General features: G+C 41.8%; 1 protein-coding gene across 8 annotated transcripts in view; it reads left to right on the top strand.

Moving 5' to 3' along the window:
* The window catches only part of LOC117362203 (RCC1 and BTB domain-containing protein 1), a 112903-nt gene that overhangs the window by 23688 nt on the left and 67492 nt on the right, over positions 1-21723 (top strand). For 7 of the 8 annotated variants that reach the window (XM_033948198.1, XM_033948196.1, XM_033948197.1 and 4 more), the window contains exons 4-6: positions 2669-2835; positions 8377-8535; positions 14326-14433. In XM_033948198.1, coding sequence (XP_033804089.1) covers positions 2669-2835; positions 8377-8535; positions 14326-14433 — 434 coding nt within the window. Of the gene's footprint in view, positions 1-2668; positions 2836-8376; positions 8536-14325; positions 14434-21723 lie in introns of those variants that run through there. The other variant, XM_033948204.1, reaches the window with a different exon arrangement.

Here is a 21723-nt window from a genome sequence, read left to right on the forward strand (position 1 = left end):
TTTGAAGATTTCTGTATGTCCCCTTGTATTCCCCCACCAGAAAAATCCTAAAATCGTTGTTTTTGAACTTTGTTATATGTGAAAAAAAAATCACGATTTTGGTGCAAATTGCTTAGCGGCCATCTTAGATTTTTAACGATTTTTTTTTTTTTTTTACAATAGTCCCCTACTTCTCCAAAACTGCAGTTTTTGCCTCATAACATGTTGGGATGGAGTCCTTGGGCTCTCCTAATGTGAATTTGTGCCATGATCGCACAAATTTGCTGCCTCAATAGTGTCCATGCACCATGTGCAGGGTGGCAGTTCCAAGTTTAGCCTCTCCCATGACTATGCAGGTGACAAAATGCTAGGCTAGCTCAGTGGGGCAGCCTTCTTTATTTTCGGGGCTTGGCATCACTGCTAGTTCTGTGCGCCTTCCTGTGGACCCTCCGCAGCCTAAGAAACACAAAGTGTGACTCTACACCCAGGAGCCGGAGACTTTCTCAGAATTTATGAAACATTCGTGGAATGTGTTTCAAAGCCAGTGTTCTTCCCCTGCGCAGTCTTGCTCCACCTCAGATACGTCTCTCAGTGGTGTTGCTTCTATGGGCACATCTTCATCTCAGTCAGCCACTGTTCTTGTGCTGCCTGATTCTGATCAGGTTGCTGACCCCTTATTTACAAGCGCAGCTCTTCCTGGGAGTGGTGGCAAGACAGAACTCTGCAGCAAACCTTTGTATGTCCTATCTGTCTAAAATGCCTGCCCACTGTCTCAGTCTGTTTGTTTCTCCAAGTTGTTTCTTGGTTGTCTGTCAGTCGTTAGGGGCAGTGGCATAATAAGGGTAGGAGGCTCCCTGGGCGGTGGTGACCCCCCCCCCCGGGTGCCCTTCTCTGTGCCCCCACACCACATTTGCACCCACCCTCCCTTCCCACTCCTGAACCTCTTCAAATCTTCGCCAGCGTGAGCAGCTTCTCTGGCCTGCTGCTCGTGTTGGCTTTCCCTCTGACTTAACTTTTCTGGTCCTATGACCCGGAAGTGATTTCAAAGGGAGCCAGGCTGGCACGCGCAACAGGCTAGAGTAGTTGCACTGGCAAAGATTTTAAATAAATACGGGGGTCGGGGAAGGAAGGGTGCAAGCATGACATGGGGGAGTGGAGAGGTGCCAGCACCCCTACCAAGATGGCGCCCAGAGTGGTATGCCCCTCCCTTACTTCGCCACTGCTTGGGGGCTGGGAAGAACTGTATATATGTTACTCTTTTATGCAGGAGTAGTTTTTGAGCTCCTTTTGAGGCCTTTGTTGGTTGTTTTGCAGTTGATGTTGTCATGTTACTTCTTGAGCAGAACAGTTTCTGAACTTGATTGCCATGGGTGTCTCTACTTCACGTTTATTTGGTGGCTCTTGGTGCTTGGGTACTAACTGTAGGTGGAGCTAGAGAGCACAGTGAAGTACAGTAAAGGCACAGAGAAAAAAATCCATAGTGGATTCCTTCTGCAGATAGCACGCGGCCGTTGAGACACAACCCATCTGTCTAGAATGTCACCTATCCACTGGAAAAAAGTTTACCAGGATAAGTACATAATATCTTTGCCTGCCCTGTTGCATGATACTACTCACCTTTGTTTTTCATCTTTATCCATTTCCTTTCTTTCCCATTCCAGGTAGCATGAGGAACAGTGTTCTTACTTATGTTTATTGCATACTCACCTTCACTTGTGTTTGAATGCACAGTGCTGGTGGAGCTTGCAAGAGTATAGAGCCCTATTCATTCAATCTTAGCTGTCAGAGGAGGTTGCAGATTTAATATTAAGCCCCATTATCCTCTTATTGGTGAGAGAAGAGGGAAAAGAGCATTAAAACTAGGGCTTCCGCTAACATGGCACAATGAGGACTCTTCTGTGGCCTATTAAGTGAGAGAAACTAGATTAAAAATGTGCAAATTCATACATATGGATTTTTTCCATAGTTTGGTGCTTCTCGGTTGATGTTTTCTGTGCTCTTATCAGTATTTTTTTGTTGACTCCAATTCCTGGGTTCACTTGCTTTTGATATGTGTGTGGAATAGGGGTAGGGGGTGGAGGAGGCGCATTGCTGTTGCTATAAAATCAAATAAACTAATTTCCCAAATGCTTTTGCCTGAAAGTTCACTATTACCAAATACTGACTTGAAGCTAAATGGGGATTTCTAGTGCAATGTGTCTAGTGGTCTTGAACCATAGGGTTTTGCATCTGAAGCTGCAAATTGCTTGCAGAAGACTATCAATCTGCTTTTCAACTCCACTGCCTTCCCAGGGAGCCGCTACCAACCCCTCAGTTTTGTTTTCTGCATTAACATTCAGCATTCCATTGTGCTGGCCTACCCTGAGTGTCAGCAAAGACTTATGGGATACTATATTAAACAATCTGACTCTTGGGAATATATGCAGATAGGCTGAATGGCCCCCTGGAATGGAACCCTCACGAATTTCGGGGAAGTATTATATATACCTTTTACAAACCACCCCTGACTATTGTCTCATTATTTTACTTCCCATTGCCTCTGAGGCCTGATACCTGGGACCCAAAAGACTAGGCAAAAACACAAAAGACTATAGTTATAGATCTTGTACTGATCTTTTCATTTCCATTTTGGTAGTTCTTGCTGTTGGGGAGGAGTTCCTTGAAAGTTACACCTATGTTTTTTGTGCAGATGGCGAGGTTTATGCTTGGGGACATAATGGATACAGTCAGCTTGGAAATGGGACTACAACACAGGGTGTCAGCCCTCTGCTGATCTGCACGAACCTACTGAACAAGAAGGTGCAGGAAGTAGCATGTGGGTCTCATCACTCTGTGACTCTGACATCTGATGGTGAGGCAAGTCTTATTCACTTTTTCTGCTTTCATTGCTACTGTGCACTTTATTCTTTTTAGTCCAAGCAACAAGCTGAATGTACACTCGACCGTTTTGTCGGTCCCATCAGGGTTGAAGATTTGGAAAGGGGGAAGGGGTTGTTCCCTGGTCCCATCTTTGGCTTTCCTCCCACCAATGTTTTCTGCAGCTCTTTTAGGGCTTGACTAAGGCTGATTTTGTGCTCTAAATCTGTACGGGAGTAAATTTTAAAAGAACAAACAAAAAAACCTTACCAGATCAGGTCCCAAATGCACCATTGATTTATTCATTTCTGTGGCCAGAGTCCGTGGAGAGGCATAATCAAAACATGTCTAAGTCCCCTTTTGGCCTAAGTAGCTATCCGGTCAGAGGATTGGAGAAGGGCGGATGTGGTCCCTTTCCACAAAAGTGGAAATAAGAAAGAAATAGGGAATTATAGGCCAGTAAGTCTGACTTCTGTGGTAAGCAAATTAATGGAAACGCTTTTAAAACGGGGAATGGTGAAGTTTCTGGAATTCGGTGGATGACAGGACTGGAGGCAATATGGATTCACTAGAGATAGGTCTTGTCAGACAAATCTGATCAATTTCTTTGACAGGGTGATCAGAGAATTGGATAGAGGGAGTGCACTAGAGGTAGTGTATTTAGATTTTAGCAAAGCCTTTGACAGTGTTCCACACAGGTGTCTAATAAATAAACTGAGTGCCCTCAGGATGGGCCACAAAGTGACAGGCTGTGTCAGGAACTGGTCGAATGGAAGGCAATAGAGGGAAGTGGTTCAGTGGTTACCAGTGGTGTGCCTCAAGGTTCTGTTTTCAGGCCTATTCTTTTAAAATTTTTTTATGTGATATTGCTGTATGGCTGTCTGGTAAGATTTGCCTCTTTGCGGATGATACCAAAATCTACAATAGAATAGACACCTCAAATGGTATGAATAACTTGAAGAAAGTCCCGGCAAAGCTTGAAGAATGGTCTGAAATTTGGCAGCTAAAATTTAATGCTAAGAAATGCAAGGTCATGCATTTGGACTCCAAAAACCTGAGGGAATGGTACAGTTTAGGAGGTGAAGAACTTATGCGCACGATAGAAGAGCGGGACTTGGGTATGATTGTATGTGATGATCTTAAGGTGGTCAAACAGGTTGCAAAGGTGACAGCGAAAGCTAGAAGGATGCTAGGGTGCATAGGGAGAGGTATAGCCAATGGGAAAAAGGAGGTATTGATGCCCTCGTATAAGACTCTGGTGAGACCTCATTTAGAATATTGTGTGCAATTCTGGAGATTGTACCTTCAAAAAAATATAAAAAGGATGGAGTCGGTCAAGAGGAACTAAAATGGTGTGTGATCTTCGTCATAAGGCGTATGGGGACAGACATAAAGATCTCAATCTGTATACTTTGGAGGAAAGGTGGGAGAGGGGAGAAATTATAGACTTATAAATACCTATGTGGTGTAAATGCGCATGAGTCAAGTCTCTTTCATTTGAAAGGAAGCTCTGAAATGAGAGGGCATAGAATGAAGTTAAGAGGTGATAGGCTCAGGAGTAATCTAAGGGAATTCTTTTTTACAGAAAGATTGATAGATAAGTGGTACAGTCTCCTGGAAGAGATGGTGGTGACAGAGACTGTGTCTGAATTCAAGAAACTGTGGGATAGGCACGTGAGATCTCTTAGAAGAGAATAAGAGATAATGGTTACTTGGATGGGCAGATTGGATGGGCCATTTGACCTTTATCTGCTATCATGTTTCTATGAATCCCTTTCGTCTTTCCAGCTATCTCTTTGTATTGTCAAGCTGTAGTCACTTGGGAAAGACAACCTCCAAGGCTACTATTTCCTGATGGATTCATATGGCTATTGTTTTTGTTATATTGGCAGTGGTAAGGAACCTCTGATTTCATTGAAGACACATTCCATAGGAAGTCTGGCTTCTTCATGGGCAGAGTCCTGGGCTTTACCAATTGAAGAGATTTGTAGAAACATAGAAACATGATGGCAGATAAAAGCCAAATGGCCCATCTAGTCTGCCCATCTACAGTAACTATTATCTCTTTCTCCGGGAGATCCCACGTGTATATCCCAGGCCCTTTTGAATTCAGACAGTCTCTGTCAACCACCTCTTCTGGGAGAATGTTCCATTCATCTATCAATCTTTCTTTAAAAAAGAATGTCCTTAGATTACTCCTGAGCCTATCATCTCTTAACTTCAACCTATGCCCTCTCATTGCAGTTTTTCCTTTCAAATGAAAGAGACTTGACTCATGTGCATTTACATTACGTAGGTATTTAAATGGCCATAGCAAGTGATGTGCAGTACCAGTGAGAGAGACTTGCGTACCAAGATGTCAGCATTTCTGATGTGCCTTTGCTCACACATCTTGGTAAGTCTCTTTTCTGGTACTGCACATCAATTGCTGTGGCTGTCAATAGTAAATTCCAGAATACAGTAAATTCTGTTATCCAGCACCCACGGGGATTGCTGGATGCGGGTAACTATAGGAAATCCCAGAACACTTCCTGAAGAACAAGATATTACAGGGCTTATATTACCCCCCCCCCCAAAAAAAAAAAAAATTAAAAAAATCCCACTTTCCTCCCCCTCCAAAAAAACATACCTGTTAAAGCATGTGTTGTAAGCTCCTGAGTGAAGTACTCTACATAGCTCCCACAGCCGGACATGTGATGACACTGAGTTCCAGGAGAGGTCTACAGCCAGACCTGGTGTTCTGAAGATCCATTCTGATGACTTTTGACATCTGTAGTGCTTGTTGCAAATAATAGAAGCAGGATTTCCAAGATATATACTGGGATTTCTGTTTCAAGTGTTATTAGTTAAAAAGAAGGCATGATCACATGTCTGGCATGTACAAGTGTCAGTTCTCCAACCAAGCAGGAAAGGTGAATACTGGCTTTAGAAGGCACTTGAGGAATGTATGGAGGGGAGTTTTGGTGGGATGGTTTTAAACAGAGGGCATGAAATATGCATCTAAATAATGGTGGCTTGAGGGAGTGATCAGACTGTTGGACTATGATTTCATTCTTTTTATGTAAGATTTTCACAAGCATCATTCAGTTGTAATGGTGCATATGACTCAGTCTTTTGGATTTTCAGAAAGCCGTTTTGATAGTGTCACAGGTTGGATTACTGGTTTGAAGCTAAATGTAGAAAGGTCGGTGGGCAGTTAAGAAATTTGTTCATGTGTCACTGACGGGAGCATTTCCAAGGAAAGTAAAGCAAAACAGAACAGGTGTAGTGACAGCCAGTCAGTGTATTATAGAGACTTACTATGGCAGCTGAGGCCATGACGTACTGTATATTAATATGGTAGTGCTGTCAGGGATCCTCACCTTGGCCACATTTTGCTTCCTATGAGTCCCATCTCCTTATTTAAATGTCTCACTTAGGTACTGTGCCAGTACTAGCAGGTGGGACTGCAGTGCCAGTGCTCGAAGAAACTTTTCTTGACTTGTGGCCGCATTAATCTTTAATTAGTCTTCCAATGAATGAAGCATTGGTTTGCTCTGCATGTTTACTTTGGGGAGGGGAGTCACTAAGGGTAAGGAAGTCATATTGGCAGCAGAGGGGAGGGGGACCAATTCAGCATTTGCACTCGCAACATTGGGGTCTCACCCACTACGTCCACCCCAAACTATACCTATGGAATGAAGATCTGCTTTTTACAAATAGTGTGGTTTGTATGTTGACTTCACCTTTATACCAAATTATTTCAAATTGAATAAAAACTTATTTTATTTAACTAGAATACAAGAGTGATTAGTTGGGAATGAGCTTGCTGAAAACACAGTGGGTACTCTTTTCTAGTTGCAAAGTACTAATGGGGTGATGGATGCCTGGCACAGCCCATCTACAGGGTTACTAAGAACAAAACAGTGACCAAGTTTTTTAAATGGATATGGAATGCTGTAGTAAGGGCACGTAGAGGAATAGCAGAGAGAAGGACTAGCTGGATGTTAGACATCTTAGAATCCTATATATCAGGTGTGGGTAACCTACAGTGTGAGGACTGAAAGTGGCTCATCATCGAATTTTAGGTGGCCTGTAAGACCATAGGAAATAGACATAGAAAACGTCATTAAGCAAAGTTTTGGCAATTATAAATACAGGCAATCCCCGTTTTACGAACATCCGACTTACGTTGGACTCGTATTTACGAACAGGGGTCCTGTTCTATCTTTGGTGTCCCATCGTGCCCCTCTCTCTCCCTCCATTCTGTGCCTCAAGTACGTGCCTCCCTCCGGTGGGTGTTTACCTTCTTGCCGGCTCCCTCCTCCTTCCTGCCGCAGTCGTTTCTCTGTACAAAGCCGCAGGTGGCGGCTCCTACGCACTTCCCATGGCTGAGCAGGAAGCCTTCCTTCTGACATCAGAGGAATCTTTTGGCTCAGTCGCAGGACATGCATAGGAGCTGCCACCCACGGCTTTGCGCAGAGAAATGACTGCGGCAGGGAGGAGGAGGAAGCCGGCCAGAAGGTAAGCACCCGCAAGAGAAAGGCACACACGTATCTGAGGCACAGAATGGAGGGAGGGAGAGAGAAGGGCACATTGGGACTTGGGAAGGAGGGATAAGGGCATGTTGGGATTCAGGAGGGAGGAAGCACAAACTTCGGACAAATGATGGAAGGAAGGAGGGAGGGGGCATGAACTTGGGACACATAATGAAGGGAAAGCGGGAGGGGAGCATGAGTCATAGGATGGAAGAATGGAGGGAATGAGGGAAAGAGATGCTGAGGGAATAGAAAGGGAGGATTGGGTGTCTGAGAGAGGGAGATATGTTACGTATGAGGAAATGAAGAAAAATAATTGTTGGGCATAGATGGGAGAGAGAATTATTGGACATAGTAGTGGGAGAGGAGTTGAGGTAGAGATGCATGGGAAAGAGAGAGATGAGAGGGAGTAATGTTGGATGTGGTGGTGGTAGAGAGAGAACAGTGGAATGGATGGAAAGGATGCAAGAGGGGCCTCAAGGAGGTGGAGAAGGTGAGAAGAATAATAGGATCCGAGTTGCATACAAATTCAACTTAAGAATGGTTTAAAAAACGGAACCTGTTCTTAACCCAGGAACTGCCTGTATTGTGTTTCACAAATATTTTCAGAATAGCCACTTAGCAGTTTGTTTCCATCCTTCTTAGTTAAATTTTTACTTTATTTATCACAGAAGCTGTATGGTGCTCTGTATATTTCTGGTTCCAATGTTTTGTTGTGGCCCTCCATAGATAATACTGATATTATCATGGCCCTCTGGTATAAAGATTGCCCACCTCTGCTATATTAAGTCACATGGAAATCAATTTAGAGGATATGAAAGGGGCAAAATCAGTCTGCAGTGTGGTAGTACAGCTGCTTCGAGGAAGCAGGATCAACTGACATGAAACTGCCATAATGGTAAACAGGGAAACTTGCTCTCTTTCTTTGGTCTATGCTTCTAGGAAGCACTGAATAAGTCATTTCAGAGATAGAATATAGGCCATATTCAGATGATTATTTTTGAAATTGCTTGTCTTTCTACAGGTATATGGCTGGGGCTATAACAATTGTGGTCAGATCGGATCAGGCTCTACAGCAAACCAGCCAACTCCTCGCAGAATAATAAATTGTTTACAGACTAAAATTGTTGTTGGTATTGCTTGTGGGCAGACCTCTACCCTGGCTGTGATAGACAATGGTGAGGTAAGAGCCTTCTTTGCTAACCTTAATAATAGCCTTCAGTTGTGCTGTTCATGTGGTAAATCCTTTCCAGGGTTTATGAAAAAGCTTCATTGCAAGAGTATTAACCTTCTCAGGTGCTTCAGTAACAGCTGTGGAATTCCCAACATAAGCTTCAGAAATTATTCCCAAATATCTGAGAGAGTATCATCCATGGCTGCCAGAATCTTCCTCCTGGGGCTCTGGTATTGTCTGGATTGGCCAGGTTGGCTATGATGCTAGATTGTCCTTTGTCAGCATGATTTTTAGTGCTGCCAGGGGTCCTTGGTTATAACATTTTACATTGGTTATCAATTTCCCAGCAAGGAACGTCAAGGTGTTCTATCTGACTTTTTTTAAGGGATTATCAGGAACAAATTCATATTTAGAATAAGGTGCCCAGAGAGTTGAGGCTGGTGACAGATGGGCGTCATTTTAGAAAGCAGCTTAGTCTGGATTTTTGGGTGTTTGGATATGAACTGATCATGTTAATTACTGTGACAGGCGCGGAGTTTATTGCTTTGTTTTTGTATTGTTTGTGAACTGGATTTCTTATTTTATATTCATTGCCTAGTACTGCTTTATGGATAGGTAGATTACAACTCATTTTAAATAAAGAAGGGTACAGCAAGATCCAATGCTCAGAGATTCTATTTGACAAAAAAATGTTTACCTGCCCAAACTATGCCAGGATATAGTTCTTTAAATCAATTGGGCCATCTTTAGCTAATAGAAGTTAAAATCTGGTCTGTTTTAATCATTGTTTAATGTTACCTCAGTTGTCTTGTCCATACCTTCTAGAAAGGAGATGGTATGCTTTATTGGGGGAATGATTTTATATTTTTGTCATTGGATTATGTTTAGCACAATATTTTTTTCTAGTGCAATAGGTGTGTCATTTTGGACAAGTGGTAGTGAGTCCAAACCTACATGCTCTGCAGAAGGTTTCATAGTTTTCAGTTCCTCCTCCTTCCTCAATGGAGTGTGCTGAACCCTTCAATTTTTCCTTCTGAATGCTTGCAGTAATGTGTGTGTCTGGCTCTGTTTAAAACATTTTTTTTCTTCAAATTTTGGAGGCTTTTGGTGTTCCAGAGTTCCCAGTATTTCTGGGGTAACTCTGTATGGGAGAAGACGCAGACTTGGGGTCTGCAGCTGGCAGGCCAATTCCTCTGTGGTACCTGTTAGTCAGCCAGCTTAATATGAGTAATTTAGGAGCTTGGGGACCATTTCCCTTGAAGCCATCTTGCCCCCTGATTTTTTTTCAGGAGCTTGAGCACAGATTGATTGGCACCTATAGTGCTCCTTGTGGGGGACTTTCAGGGTACTGGCAGCATGTTGCCTCCTCCCTTCACATGTGCGGTTCGGTGGGAGTAGAGATCCAGCCTGTTCTCGCTCTGGCTGGCAGCCTGAAGATATCAGTATTTGGGAGCTGAGCAGTATCTTTTTCCACATGACCTGAAGCAGGCTGAGGCACTTTTACAGCATAGCAAGGAACATTGGATACAGACTTACAGTATATGAGAAAATCGGGAAGGGGATCTAAAAACTGCTTTTTTGGAAGTTTCCAAGGTTGCCCTGAAGGTCCTTCTCCTCCAAGAACCCCTTTCTAGCATTTTTGGAGTTTGTTTGGCTGTTATCAGCCCCTTTTTGGCACCAAAATGCCATGGTAGTGGCAATCTTGGATTTCCCAATTTCATTTTAAAGTCCTCCATCTAGCTCAAAATCCATCGTTTGACTTTAAAATTGATAGTAATGAAATCCTCAATCCCTTTTACCCCCATATAGTAGATTAAGCCTATTTTGTCTAGGCAGTGTCGAGGGATGCAATGTAGAGATTGAAGAGTGTTGGGGATAATGGCGATCCTTGGGGTATGCCACAGGGGTTGGACCATAGTTCTGATTTTTCATTGTTTGTCTTTACTCTGTAGGTCCTGGATTGTAGGAATCCTTGAAACCATGTGTGTACTTTGCTTGTGATTCCTATTGTATCTAGTATTTGTAGCAGGATGTTGTGGTTACAATAATCCAATTGCAAAAGAATTAATGACTGGACCACTAGTGAAAATGCTGAAATATAAAAAAAAAAAATTTCTAACTAATCTTAATTTCCTTAAAAGCCCCCCAAATTTTTTACTCATTAAATTAACCTGATAAAACATATTATCTAGTTGAACTCCCAATACTCTAGTTTGCATTTTGAACTTATAACCGTTCTGACAAAAAGAGGACAAAAGATCTAATCTAGCTATACCTGATGGACCCAACCAAATGAATTTGTTTTTTTTCTATATTTATCTTCAATTTATGAATAATCCATTGTTCAACTGTAGTGAACAAACATTTCAACATCCTCCAATCAGAATCCTTACTATTGAAAGGTAAAAGAATGCTGATATAATGTTTCCAGTTATATTTATGCTGATGATATCTTTCAAGTTCTAAGCCTAATGAGTGCATCATAATATTAAACAATATTGGGGATAGGTGAGAGCCCTGCGGTATATCCACAATCCAATGACCAGCTAGTTGATAAACAACCAACCAGTTTCGCTGGAAGTTACATCGGAAGGAGGGACTCAGCAGGAAGAAGGTTCTGAAGCAGCCCTGCATGCAGGAAGCTTCCAAGAGGCTGGTAGGCCCAACCCCAGGAGTCATGAAGGGGCCGACCCAGGGGAGTCTCAGATTTGTTGTTGGGCATTTTTTTTTCCCCCTGATAGCTGTGAGGTAGGGAGGGTTTGAGGGAGGGGGACTGCTGCTGCATCCGTGAAGGGGGGAGGGAAGGAGGTTTGCTTGGGCTGCTGGATCAGCTGGATCTGAAGGGAAGGGACAAGTTGCTGGATCTGGTCTGGGGATTAAGGGGGGGGGAGAAATGAAATAGGTGCTGGGCCCATGTGGTGGGTGGAGTGGAGCTGGAGGGAAGGGAGAGGTGCCAGACCCACACCTGGGTGCTGAAGGGAGGTGATAGAGGTGTAGGACCCATGGGAAGGGGACTAGATGGAAGGGAAAGAGGTACAGGACCTGCAGGGAGGAAGCAAGAGAAAAGCTGAACTAAGGTGATGTGCAAAGAGTGAATGAAATATTGAACATAGCAGAGGGAGGGAAGAGAGTGTGATAGACACATTGGTGTAAGAGAGGGAAGAAGCTTCACACAGGGAGATGGATGGGAGCATAGGAATAGGGACAAAAAGGGGAATGCTGCATGGGGGTGGTATATGGACACAGAGAGAAGATGGCTAGACATGGGGGAAAATAAGAACGCAGAAGGAAGATGCTGGGCAGGGGGCATAGGGATATAGAGGAGTGATATTGTACCCAGAGGTGGGTGATCTTAGAATGGTGAGATGATGAAGGCAGGGAAATGGGCACAGGGGAAATACTAGAAAGGGACGTATAGGAGACATAGAGAAGGGAGATGTTGAACATGAGGAACAATGCATACACAGAGATGGATGGTAGGCATGGAGAAAGAAGAAATGTCAAATGGTTAGGAGACCCTGGCAAGTGAGTTAAGAGAAGACAAAAGAAAACAAGACAAGCGCCTGAGACCAACATGATTTGAAGAATAAAATGACGAGACAAGAAAAGGTTGTGATTAGAATATATCCGATTTGAAATATGTATCCTGTTAGAGCTGCTGTGAATATCCTCAAACACGGTCGCTATGTGGTTTTTTGGAGTTTTTGATAAGTCACGTGTAAAGATCGTTTGGATTGCCAGCATTGTCATTATACATGGTGGCGTCATCCTAATGATCTTGCAATGGGTTTATATACCCACCTAGTAGCAGAATTTTATTTTATTCTATGTATATAGACATCTGAGTTTGGTTTTTATTGTAGGCAATGGTATACGTGCATTTGCAATATTAATGCAATTAAAGATGTTTGTATGAATTGTCAGTTTTTCGGTTTGGTTTGTGCAATGTGCATTTGTGGAGCCACAGTTGATCTTTTTTCAGGATGAGTATACACATTTTTTTCATCCTATTGTGTTTTGAAGTCAGATATTCCACTTGAGAACTGTCTTGTGCGAGCTTGTTTATACAAGACATTCTGCATTTATTTATACTCATCTTTAGCTGAGCATTTCGTTCATGAATGAGAACAAGTTCTGCTAAAGGTTGGCACTGACACATGGATTTTGGCCACTCTAATCTTTACACCTGTTTTTTAGCCTGCATCTTTTGTGACTGTACTCTTTTATATCCAAATGATTCATACTATACTCTCGATATCATAGGTCCTTTACCTGTTTTAAACAATAGTATTTACCGTTGGACCCAGTGAAGAATACAACTTTAATTTTTTGGGCTTGCATATTACAATAAAATTTTTGGGGGGCTTACATTTTATTTACATGCATTTATTTGTTTTTAACCTTCACTCTTTATATGTCTTTTTACAACTTTGTTTTTTAAACTTATTTTTAATGTTTTTTACCACTTTGTTTATGAGTTTATTAGTAGCCACTTATTTGCATATATTTATCCATGATGCGGTTTATATTCTTTTTTATGCGTTTATGTACATTTGTTATAAATTATATATATGGTGTTTTTATGTATAGTTTTTATTATTTTCCAGTCACTTACTAGTCCCCTGAGGAAGGCATTGCCAAAACTGGGATCCTAGTCGGGACTTCAACAGAAAACAAGTTTAGCGACGATTGCTGACTTTAGTAAATCGGGGCCAAACTGAAGGAGGCAGCACACTCCACTGAGGAAGGAGGAGGAGTACAAAACTGTGATTGACACCTTCTGCAAAGTATGCGGGTTTGGATTCAGTACCCACTTGTCCAGAATGACACACCTATTTACAAGAAAGAGATTATTGAGGTAAGAACCTAATCTTCCTATTATTGCTGGTCCTAAACTTATGTATTCCAAATGCTGATTTTCTCTGAGACAAATGAATTGTACAGATATGTAAATATGCTAAATGCATGTTGCACAGCAAATGTAAGAATTGCATTACTCCATGAGTCTAGTAAAGCCACAACAGCACAAAATAGGACATGGCTATAACTTTTATACATTTACCGGTAAGTGTTGTATGCAAATTGAACTGTTTTGACTGTTTCTTGCTGTGTTTTCTCTGAATATGTAATCTGTGCATTTGCAATATTGACTAGTCTCAATTGTAAGAGAACTCTATTCATTGAGGAGTCTGAGTAAGACACATGGTTGTTCGTAACAAGTGTGACGGCAAGAAGCTTAAGACGTAATCATTCCACTGATCACTTTCTTCAGAAGTTCCTTTGCTAGCCATTCTCTCTTCCTGAGAGAGAGTATTTGCAGAGCTATTCAGGGCAGGTCTTTGGTGGTGAGAATGACGTTTTTCTCACTAGCATTTGCCATCAACTAATGTGGGGGGTTTTCCTTAAAAAAAAAACCTCCATTTGAAATTTGATTACTGAATTTGAAGTTGATAATGACACAGTGACAAAATTCATCACCGTTCCCGTCCTCGCGAATAACTGCGGGAAACCATCCCCATGTCATTCTTTAAGGAGGGAGGGATGAATCAGAGTATGAATGGGTACAACCACTCACCCTCAAGCCTTGCATTGAAGAATGCTGATGTAAAAGAACTGAGGTTGAGAATGACATGGGATGGTTTCCTGTGGTTATTTGCGGGATGGGAACGGTGTATTGTGTCATTCTCTAATTTGAAGAAATATTTGATGCATATTTTGTAAATTCCTATGCATTGTCTTGTTTCACATTTTGTCATAGGTTACACTTTGACAACTGTTTTTGTTTCTTCTTATGGTAAGGTCTATGGCTGGGGTTACAATGGCAACGGTCAGCTGGGACTGGGCAATAATGGAAACCAAATGACTCCCTGTAGGGTAGCAGCATTGCAAGGAGTGTGTGTGCTTCAGGTAAGTCTCTGTATTGGGGGGGAAGGGGGTACATGCCCACCTTCACGGGTGGTGTAATAATGCATCTAGGTTTCTTTTTCAATGTCTGTCTATATTACCTAGGCAAGGCTATTCTAAAGCTGACCATATTGCAGTGGTCATTTCCAGTTGCAGCATTTTTGCAGTATTGACCTCAATACCCCCCTGTCAGGGTCACCTGACCCTCAGCAACGCCACTCAACTGAGCTGATTACCAAATACCTGCTCATCTTTCAATGAGCCAAAACATTGTAGCGCAGGATTACCACCATTGCGACAACCCAAAAAAACCCCCGAATCTCCCAAGTGAACCCGATAATCACAAGGGGAGGCTGGGAGGGAAAGTTGCCTCCGAGGGACCAGGAAGCACACTGTTCCTCAGAGGCATGAAGACTATATATCCCCATCCATCATGCCCTGCTTTCCCTCTCTCATCCAATCACTCTCCGGCCCTCTGGCGGGAAATCTCATCCCTCCTTACCTACCACTTCTCTCCTGCTTTTCCCTACTACCTCCCTACAAGCCTTCAAGCAAAAAAAACATCTCCCCTTAGTACTTTACAATGCTGGCCTTCAAGATGTCATGGTGAAATTAAGAAATTTATGTCTGTAGCAATGCTCCCTCTAAGGATTGTCCGGGTTCATGCAAATTTTTTTCTCATGTGAGCAACAAGTTCTAAAAGCTAATAATTTTCCAGATTTACAAGTATTTTTATGAATGACCATGTAAAATCTGAGTGATGCTCCTAGAATGTATGAGTGATTACTCATAGGACTCAGCTTAGAGGGACCATAGATAGGTCTGTAGTTGTCTCTAGACAATATAAGTATCCCAGATTTTTCAAAACTATCAGATGACTATTTTTCTGTGTAGTTAGCTTGAGCATTAAGCATACAAAATCTACAATTTATGCAATACTGTCTCCAAAATTGTGTTAATATGTTTTCCAACCGCAAATAGATGTAGGTCTAAATTGTGGATCATAGGTAATGTTCCAGGTGGTTTGACATGTAAATGGTTTTCAACTGCATATGGATATGTAGTATTGGCAACCTGTTGTAATACTCCAATTATCTTTCCAAAACAATTAAACAATAGGACATGCTCACCAAATATGATAGAAGCTGCCATGTTCTCCACATTGCCTCCAACATAATGATGAACCTGTTTTAAATATCTTTTGGATTCTCTCTGGGGTATATTTCCATCTATAGAGAATTTTGAAACCAGTTTCTACCACCCTGCTAGATATTGACACCTTCAACAGTAAGTGGTATATTCTCCACCATTGTGAGAGATCATATGCTTGATGCACAACTTGTTCCCAAATAGCTGTATAGTATAAAATAGGTGAGTGCTGTCCAAGCAGAGCTTGATAAAAAGTGTGAGATTCTGCCGCTGCCCACCCCAGAACACAGAGTCTCTTCTAAACTTGTTTCGACCATATCCAAATTTTTGCTAGCTCTTTAAAGCACAAAGTCCTTGATTTGTTAATATCTGAAAAGATCACGAGATAGTAAGCCATATTCTTCCACCAAATCCTGGAAAACAGCAACTTGGTCATCTTCCCATATCTAATTCAGAGTTCTTAAGGATGACTTTGCCTAGTTTTTATATGTTCTATCAGTTCTACCAGACAAAAAAGCCTGGGGCTTACATTATTGCTGTTGATTAAAAAGAACTGCCTATCAGGAAAAAAGGAATTACACATTGATATCCAAGTGCATAATAGGTCCACCATATATTTGTTCAAAGTCTTATTGCATTGTAACAAGTCATGTCGCTGTAATCAGGGCAAGGCCCATAGGGATGTATCACTCATCCATGTCTATTCCATACATATCCAGGGTTTATTAGAGGTCTGTATTCATTCTAATATGACTTTCAATTGAGCTGCTTTATGATAGTAAGCAAAATGTGATGCACTCATGCCTCCTGATTGTCGGGATTGATAACAATATTGCTTGTTTCATTATGGCTTTCTTTTCCATACAAAATGGAAAGCTTTTCTCGTTAAGTCTATAAAGAAAAATTTTGGAAAACAAATTGGCAATACTACAAAAAGATATAACAATTTTGGTGAAATGATCATCTTTAAAGTCTGGATTTGTCCCAACTTTGGCAGATTAAGGCCCTCCTAATGCTCCAACTCAGAACAGTGTCTTTCAAGAAAGGTGGAAAATTTAGGTAAAATAAATCTATGGGATATTTGGATTTCTAAATACAGTGGTGCCTCGCATAACAGACGCCTCGCACAGCGAACGCTGCGCACAACGAACTTTATGTCTTGATTCGTACAACGAACTTCGTTTCACATAACGAAGTCGCCCGAGCTGATTCCTTCCGCGCAGGCACTGCGCTTAACTGCCCTCTCTCCGCCTGGCTCCCTGTGCAGTGGCGGACCGTCGGCTCGCAGGGGCCCGGCGCCTACTGCTGATGCGTTGGGGGGGGCGGAGCTACTCTCGCCGCTTCCCCGATGCTAGAAAAAAAAAAATGTGTGGGATCGGGAAGTGATGCATGTTAGCAGATGGCTACAATGGAGCCCGATCCAAAAAACATGAGGTTGAACGCCGGGTTGTGAACCAGTTAGCTGCAGCCTATGAGCCCTGGGGACCAAAGACAATCTCCCTCTGGGGCTAGAATCAAAGAAAGCCCCAACACTGCAACTGGAAATTGTGGACAAAGAAGTAAAGGCAGGAAACTGAACATCCAGACCCCTTTACAACCTGAGAATTTGAGCTTCTTGGACAAGGGAGAGAGAAACAGCAAAGTTGTCCTTGATTTCTGAGCTCATAATTTGATTTCATAATAAAATATTCTCCCTTCCCTCCCATTCATACAAAAAAAAAAAAAAAAAAAAACAGTTAAGTCCCAGTTTTTGCAGCTGAGACTCTGCCCTCTCTCACTGTATACAGTCGTCCTTTTAAGATAAACTCAATATTTTTTATATATCATGGCTTCTAAAAAAAGCAGGAAGGTGATTTCTGTTGAAATGAAACAGGAAATAATTAGAAGGAGTGAATGTGGGGTAAAACAGTGTGACCTCGTCAAAGAGTTTGGCCTCAGCAAATCCACCATTTTCACCATTTTGACAAATAAGGATGCAATCAAATCAGCCAACGTAGCCAAAGGAGTATCAAAACTATTTCATGAAAAACATAGGTCTTCAATCCACGAGGAAATGGAGAGGCTATTAGCAATTTGGATTAAGGACAGGCAGGTGAAAGGTGACGTAACAACCCAAGATATTATCTGTCACAAAGCCAAGAGAATTTATGACGATCTAAAGAAAAACGTCCCTGGAAGTAGCAGCAGTCAAGCTAATGAAGAAGAATTCAAAGCCAGCAGGGGGTGGTTTTTTAGATTTAAGAAAAGGTGTGGAATCCACAGCGTTACTATGCATGGTGAGGCTGGCAGTGCTGACAAGAAAGAAGCAGAAAAGTTCTCTATTAACTTTCAAAAATGTATTAAGGATGAAGGATACTGCCCACAACAAGTGTTCAATGCCGATGAAACGGGTCTTTTCTGGAAAAGAATGCCGAGCAGAACCTTCATTACAAAAGAGGAGAAGAAATTGCCAGGACACAAAGCCATGAAGGACAGACTTACCCTTATGTTTTCGTCTAATGCCAGCGGAGACCTCAAGATCAAACCTCTATTGGTTTATCACTCTGAAAATCCAAGAATTTTCAAGAAAAATAACGTTATTAAGTCCAAACTGCCCGTCCATTGGAAGTCCAATCAAAAAGCCTGGGTGACCCAAGTTATCTTCAACGAATGGATTCTGGAAACCTTTGCTCCTGCCGTGAAGAAATTCTTGCTGGAAAAAGAACTGCCGCTCAAAGCCCTTCTGATACTTGACAATGCCCCTGCTCACCCAAAAGACCTAGAGGAAATATTGCAGGAAAATTATCCTTTTATCAAGGTGCAGTATTTGCCACCAAACACCACATCCATTATTCAGCCAATGGATCAGCAAGTTATTGCGAACTTTAAAAAACTCTACACTAGAGCCCTCTTTAATAAGGTGTTTGAAGAATGCGAGTTTGGTGGAGACAATATGACTGTCCGAAAGTTTTGGAAGGAGAAATTTGATGTCCTTATGGCAATACGACTTATAAAGAAGGCCTGGGAAGAAGTGTCACAAAGGACCCTAATTTCTGCTTGGAAGATGCTTGTGCCTTCGTGGACCCAGGAAGAAGCAGTAGTTGATGACACAGAAGTGGTGAAGGACATCATCACAGTGGCCCAAAGGTTGGAATTAGAGGTAGAGGAAGAGGATGTAGAGGAGCTTATTGAGGAACACGAAGAAGAGCTGACAACTGAAGAGCTCCAAGCACTTCTGGTCCAGCAACAGGACAATGCTCAAAGGGAAGCGTCATCTGATGACGAGGAGCAACAATCAAACAATCAACCAATCCCAAGTGCTGACATCAAGAACATCCTGGTCAAATGGAAAGCAGTTCAGGAGTTTACCAATGCCCACTATCCTGATTCAGCTGAAGCAAACAGGATCAACGATCTTTACTCCGATATTCTTGTCCGTTATTTCCGGCAGATGTTGGAGAAAAGAGAAAAACAAACGACTTTGGACAGGTTTTTCATGAAACCATCGGCCAAAAAGCAGAAAATGGATGAAGATGTGCAAGATTCGGTAGACTCTACTTAGTCTGTCTTTAAATTTAAAAAATGTGTGTTGTTTTAAAAAACAATTATGTTTTTAGATGTATCTAAATAAAAATAATAACCAAAAATTTATCTTTTTTTATGTCATCTTAGCATATTTTATGCTGCAGAACGAATTATTTTTTTTAACATGTATTGTTATGGGAAAACGCGTTTCACATAACAAACTTTTCGCATAACAAACTTGCTCCTGGAACCAATTAAGTTCGTTGTGTGAGGCACCACTGTATTTAATATTATGTGGTGCTCACTTAAATGGAAATCTATGTTGCCAATTGTGTTACTTTATCTAGAGGTACAGTAATATCAATATTTCTGATTTCACCATATTGACTTGGAAACTGAATACTGGCTTATATTTCTGCAACATATTTATAACAATAGCTAAGGACCACTCTTAAAATGCATAGATAACAACCCTTTAAAAAACTCCCCATATCTATCTCCCTATCCCCACCAAACTAAGTTATTTGTTGGTGCACGAATAATCGCTGCACGAAGAAAAGAGAGAGAAGCAACTCATCCAGCAAAGATAAAACATCATTTACATAGGCATCTCCTCCATCTCTCAATGAATAGTATAACAGCCCTACACATCATCAAACACAAACAATAAACATTATCCAACGGATTCCAACCTTTTACTCAGTATAGAGTATAATATATGGATCTGGAATGGCCAAATTGTCACTCCTCACACCCCGAATCACCAAGCCCTTCACTGTACTGGCCTACCAAAGTTCATATATTCACAACAATAATGTGAACAATAAATAAACCACAGACACTTTATTGATGGTAAAAATAGGCCGCAGCTTTGTTTATTGGGGACAACCAATAAGCAATCAACAATTGCTTCAGCTTCCGAGCTACAAAACATTGCACTTTGCCAGAACTCAAAATTGTATACCTCTGACTCCGCCACATCAGCAAGAGCCTAAGGGATGGCATGGACCACCACCGCCACTGCGACAACCCAAAAAAAACCCTGAATCTCCCAAGTGAACCCGATAAGGAGAGGGTGGGAGGGAAAGTTGCCTCTGAGGGACTGGGAAGCACACTGTTCCTCAGAGGCATGAAGACTATATATCCCCACCCATAAATGCCCTGCTTCCCCTCTCTCATCCAATCACTCTCCGGCCCTTCGGCGGGAAATCTCATCCCTCTTTACCTACCTCTTCTCTCCCACTTTTCCCTACTACCTCCCTACAAGCCTTCAAGCAGTCTCACTACAGGCAACCAACTTGGGCCACCCAGCCCACTGTTATAGTCACCCGTCAAGACTAGCTCTTGGGCTCTTTTAAACATCTAAATATCAGAAAAGCAATACAGTCAAGGCTTTACTGCAGTCAAGTCACGAAAACTCATACATCGGGTCCATTAAAATAGTGACCTGTTCAGCAGATGTCAATAGATAGGCCTTGCCTTATGGGGGAGCCTGCCATCTGAAGCTTTTTGTTTATATTCCTGTAGTTGTGTATCTAGGCCAGTTAAGGTGTCAACATAATCATCCAAACAGCCTTCTGCCTCTTCCACCAACAACATTTTGCTGTCCTTGTACAATCTTTCCAGACTGGACTATTGTAACTCCATCTATCTAAGTCTAACCAAGAAAAGTCTTCAAAGACTTCAGTGGATCCAGAACACTGCGGCTGGGTTGATCTTCGCAAAAAGTAAATTTGATCACGTTTCCCCACTTCTATCAAAACTTCACTGGCTTCCAATGATTTCTAGGGTTCACTTTAAATGTACCTGCCTAACATTCAAGATCCTATGGTATTCTTCCTCCCCTAATTCCACTATCTTGGCATTCTCCGAGACATGACATTACCAGAACCACCCAAAAACTTAAACTATCTTTCCCCTCATTAAAAGGCATCATCTATGCAGGAAAATTAGGGAAATCTCTTTTCTTCAAAATCACTGAGCTTTGGAATAACCTTCCTGCCCTGCTGCAGAATCTGGGCTCCTTCCAACTATTCCAAAAGCATCTGAAAACCTGGCTTTTCTCAAAAATATAAAGCTCACCACCCCTGTATAACCACTAATTATTATTATGTTCTTCCCTCATTTATTAAAGTACCTGTAAACCGTGCCGAGCTCTATCTTTAAGGAGAGGATGCGGTATATAAACTTAAGGTTTAGTTTAGTTTAGAATAGCCAGCAGATTTTGATCAGCAGATCTCAGGGCCCGAAGAGAAGCATATGGAATGAGATGTTTATGAAGGAATGAAGGGGCCTGTATGAGTTTAATCTTAAATATGAGTAGGAGAATTTTATAAGTAATTCGATGCGGAACAGGAAGCCAATGTGCTTCACGTAGTAGCGGAGTTCCTTCACCTAATAGCAAAGCAAGCCTATAGTGTTTTTTGGTTTGTTCTTCTTTAGTGCACCTGATCAAGCTGTATTGCAACCTCATCCATATTTTAAAAGGATTCCAGCTATTTTTGTACCATGTTCTCGCAATTTATATAGGTTGGGGTTTCAGGGACCCCTCGGAAGTGAAGATTGTGATGCTGGCTTCTGTTAGCCAGATTTTTCAGTTTATCATTCAGTGTGGAATTCATGACCCAAACTTCTTGCAGC

This window comes from Geotrypetes seraphini, chromosome 6 (assembly GCF_902459505.1).
Source record: "Geotrypetes seraphini chromosome 6, aGeoSer1.1, whole genome shotgun sequence".
Classification (NCBI taxonomy): Eukaryota; Metazoa; Chordata; class Amphibia; order Gymnophiona; family Dermophiidae; genus Geotrypetes; species Geotrypetes seraphini.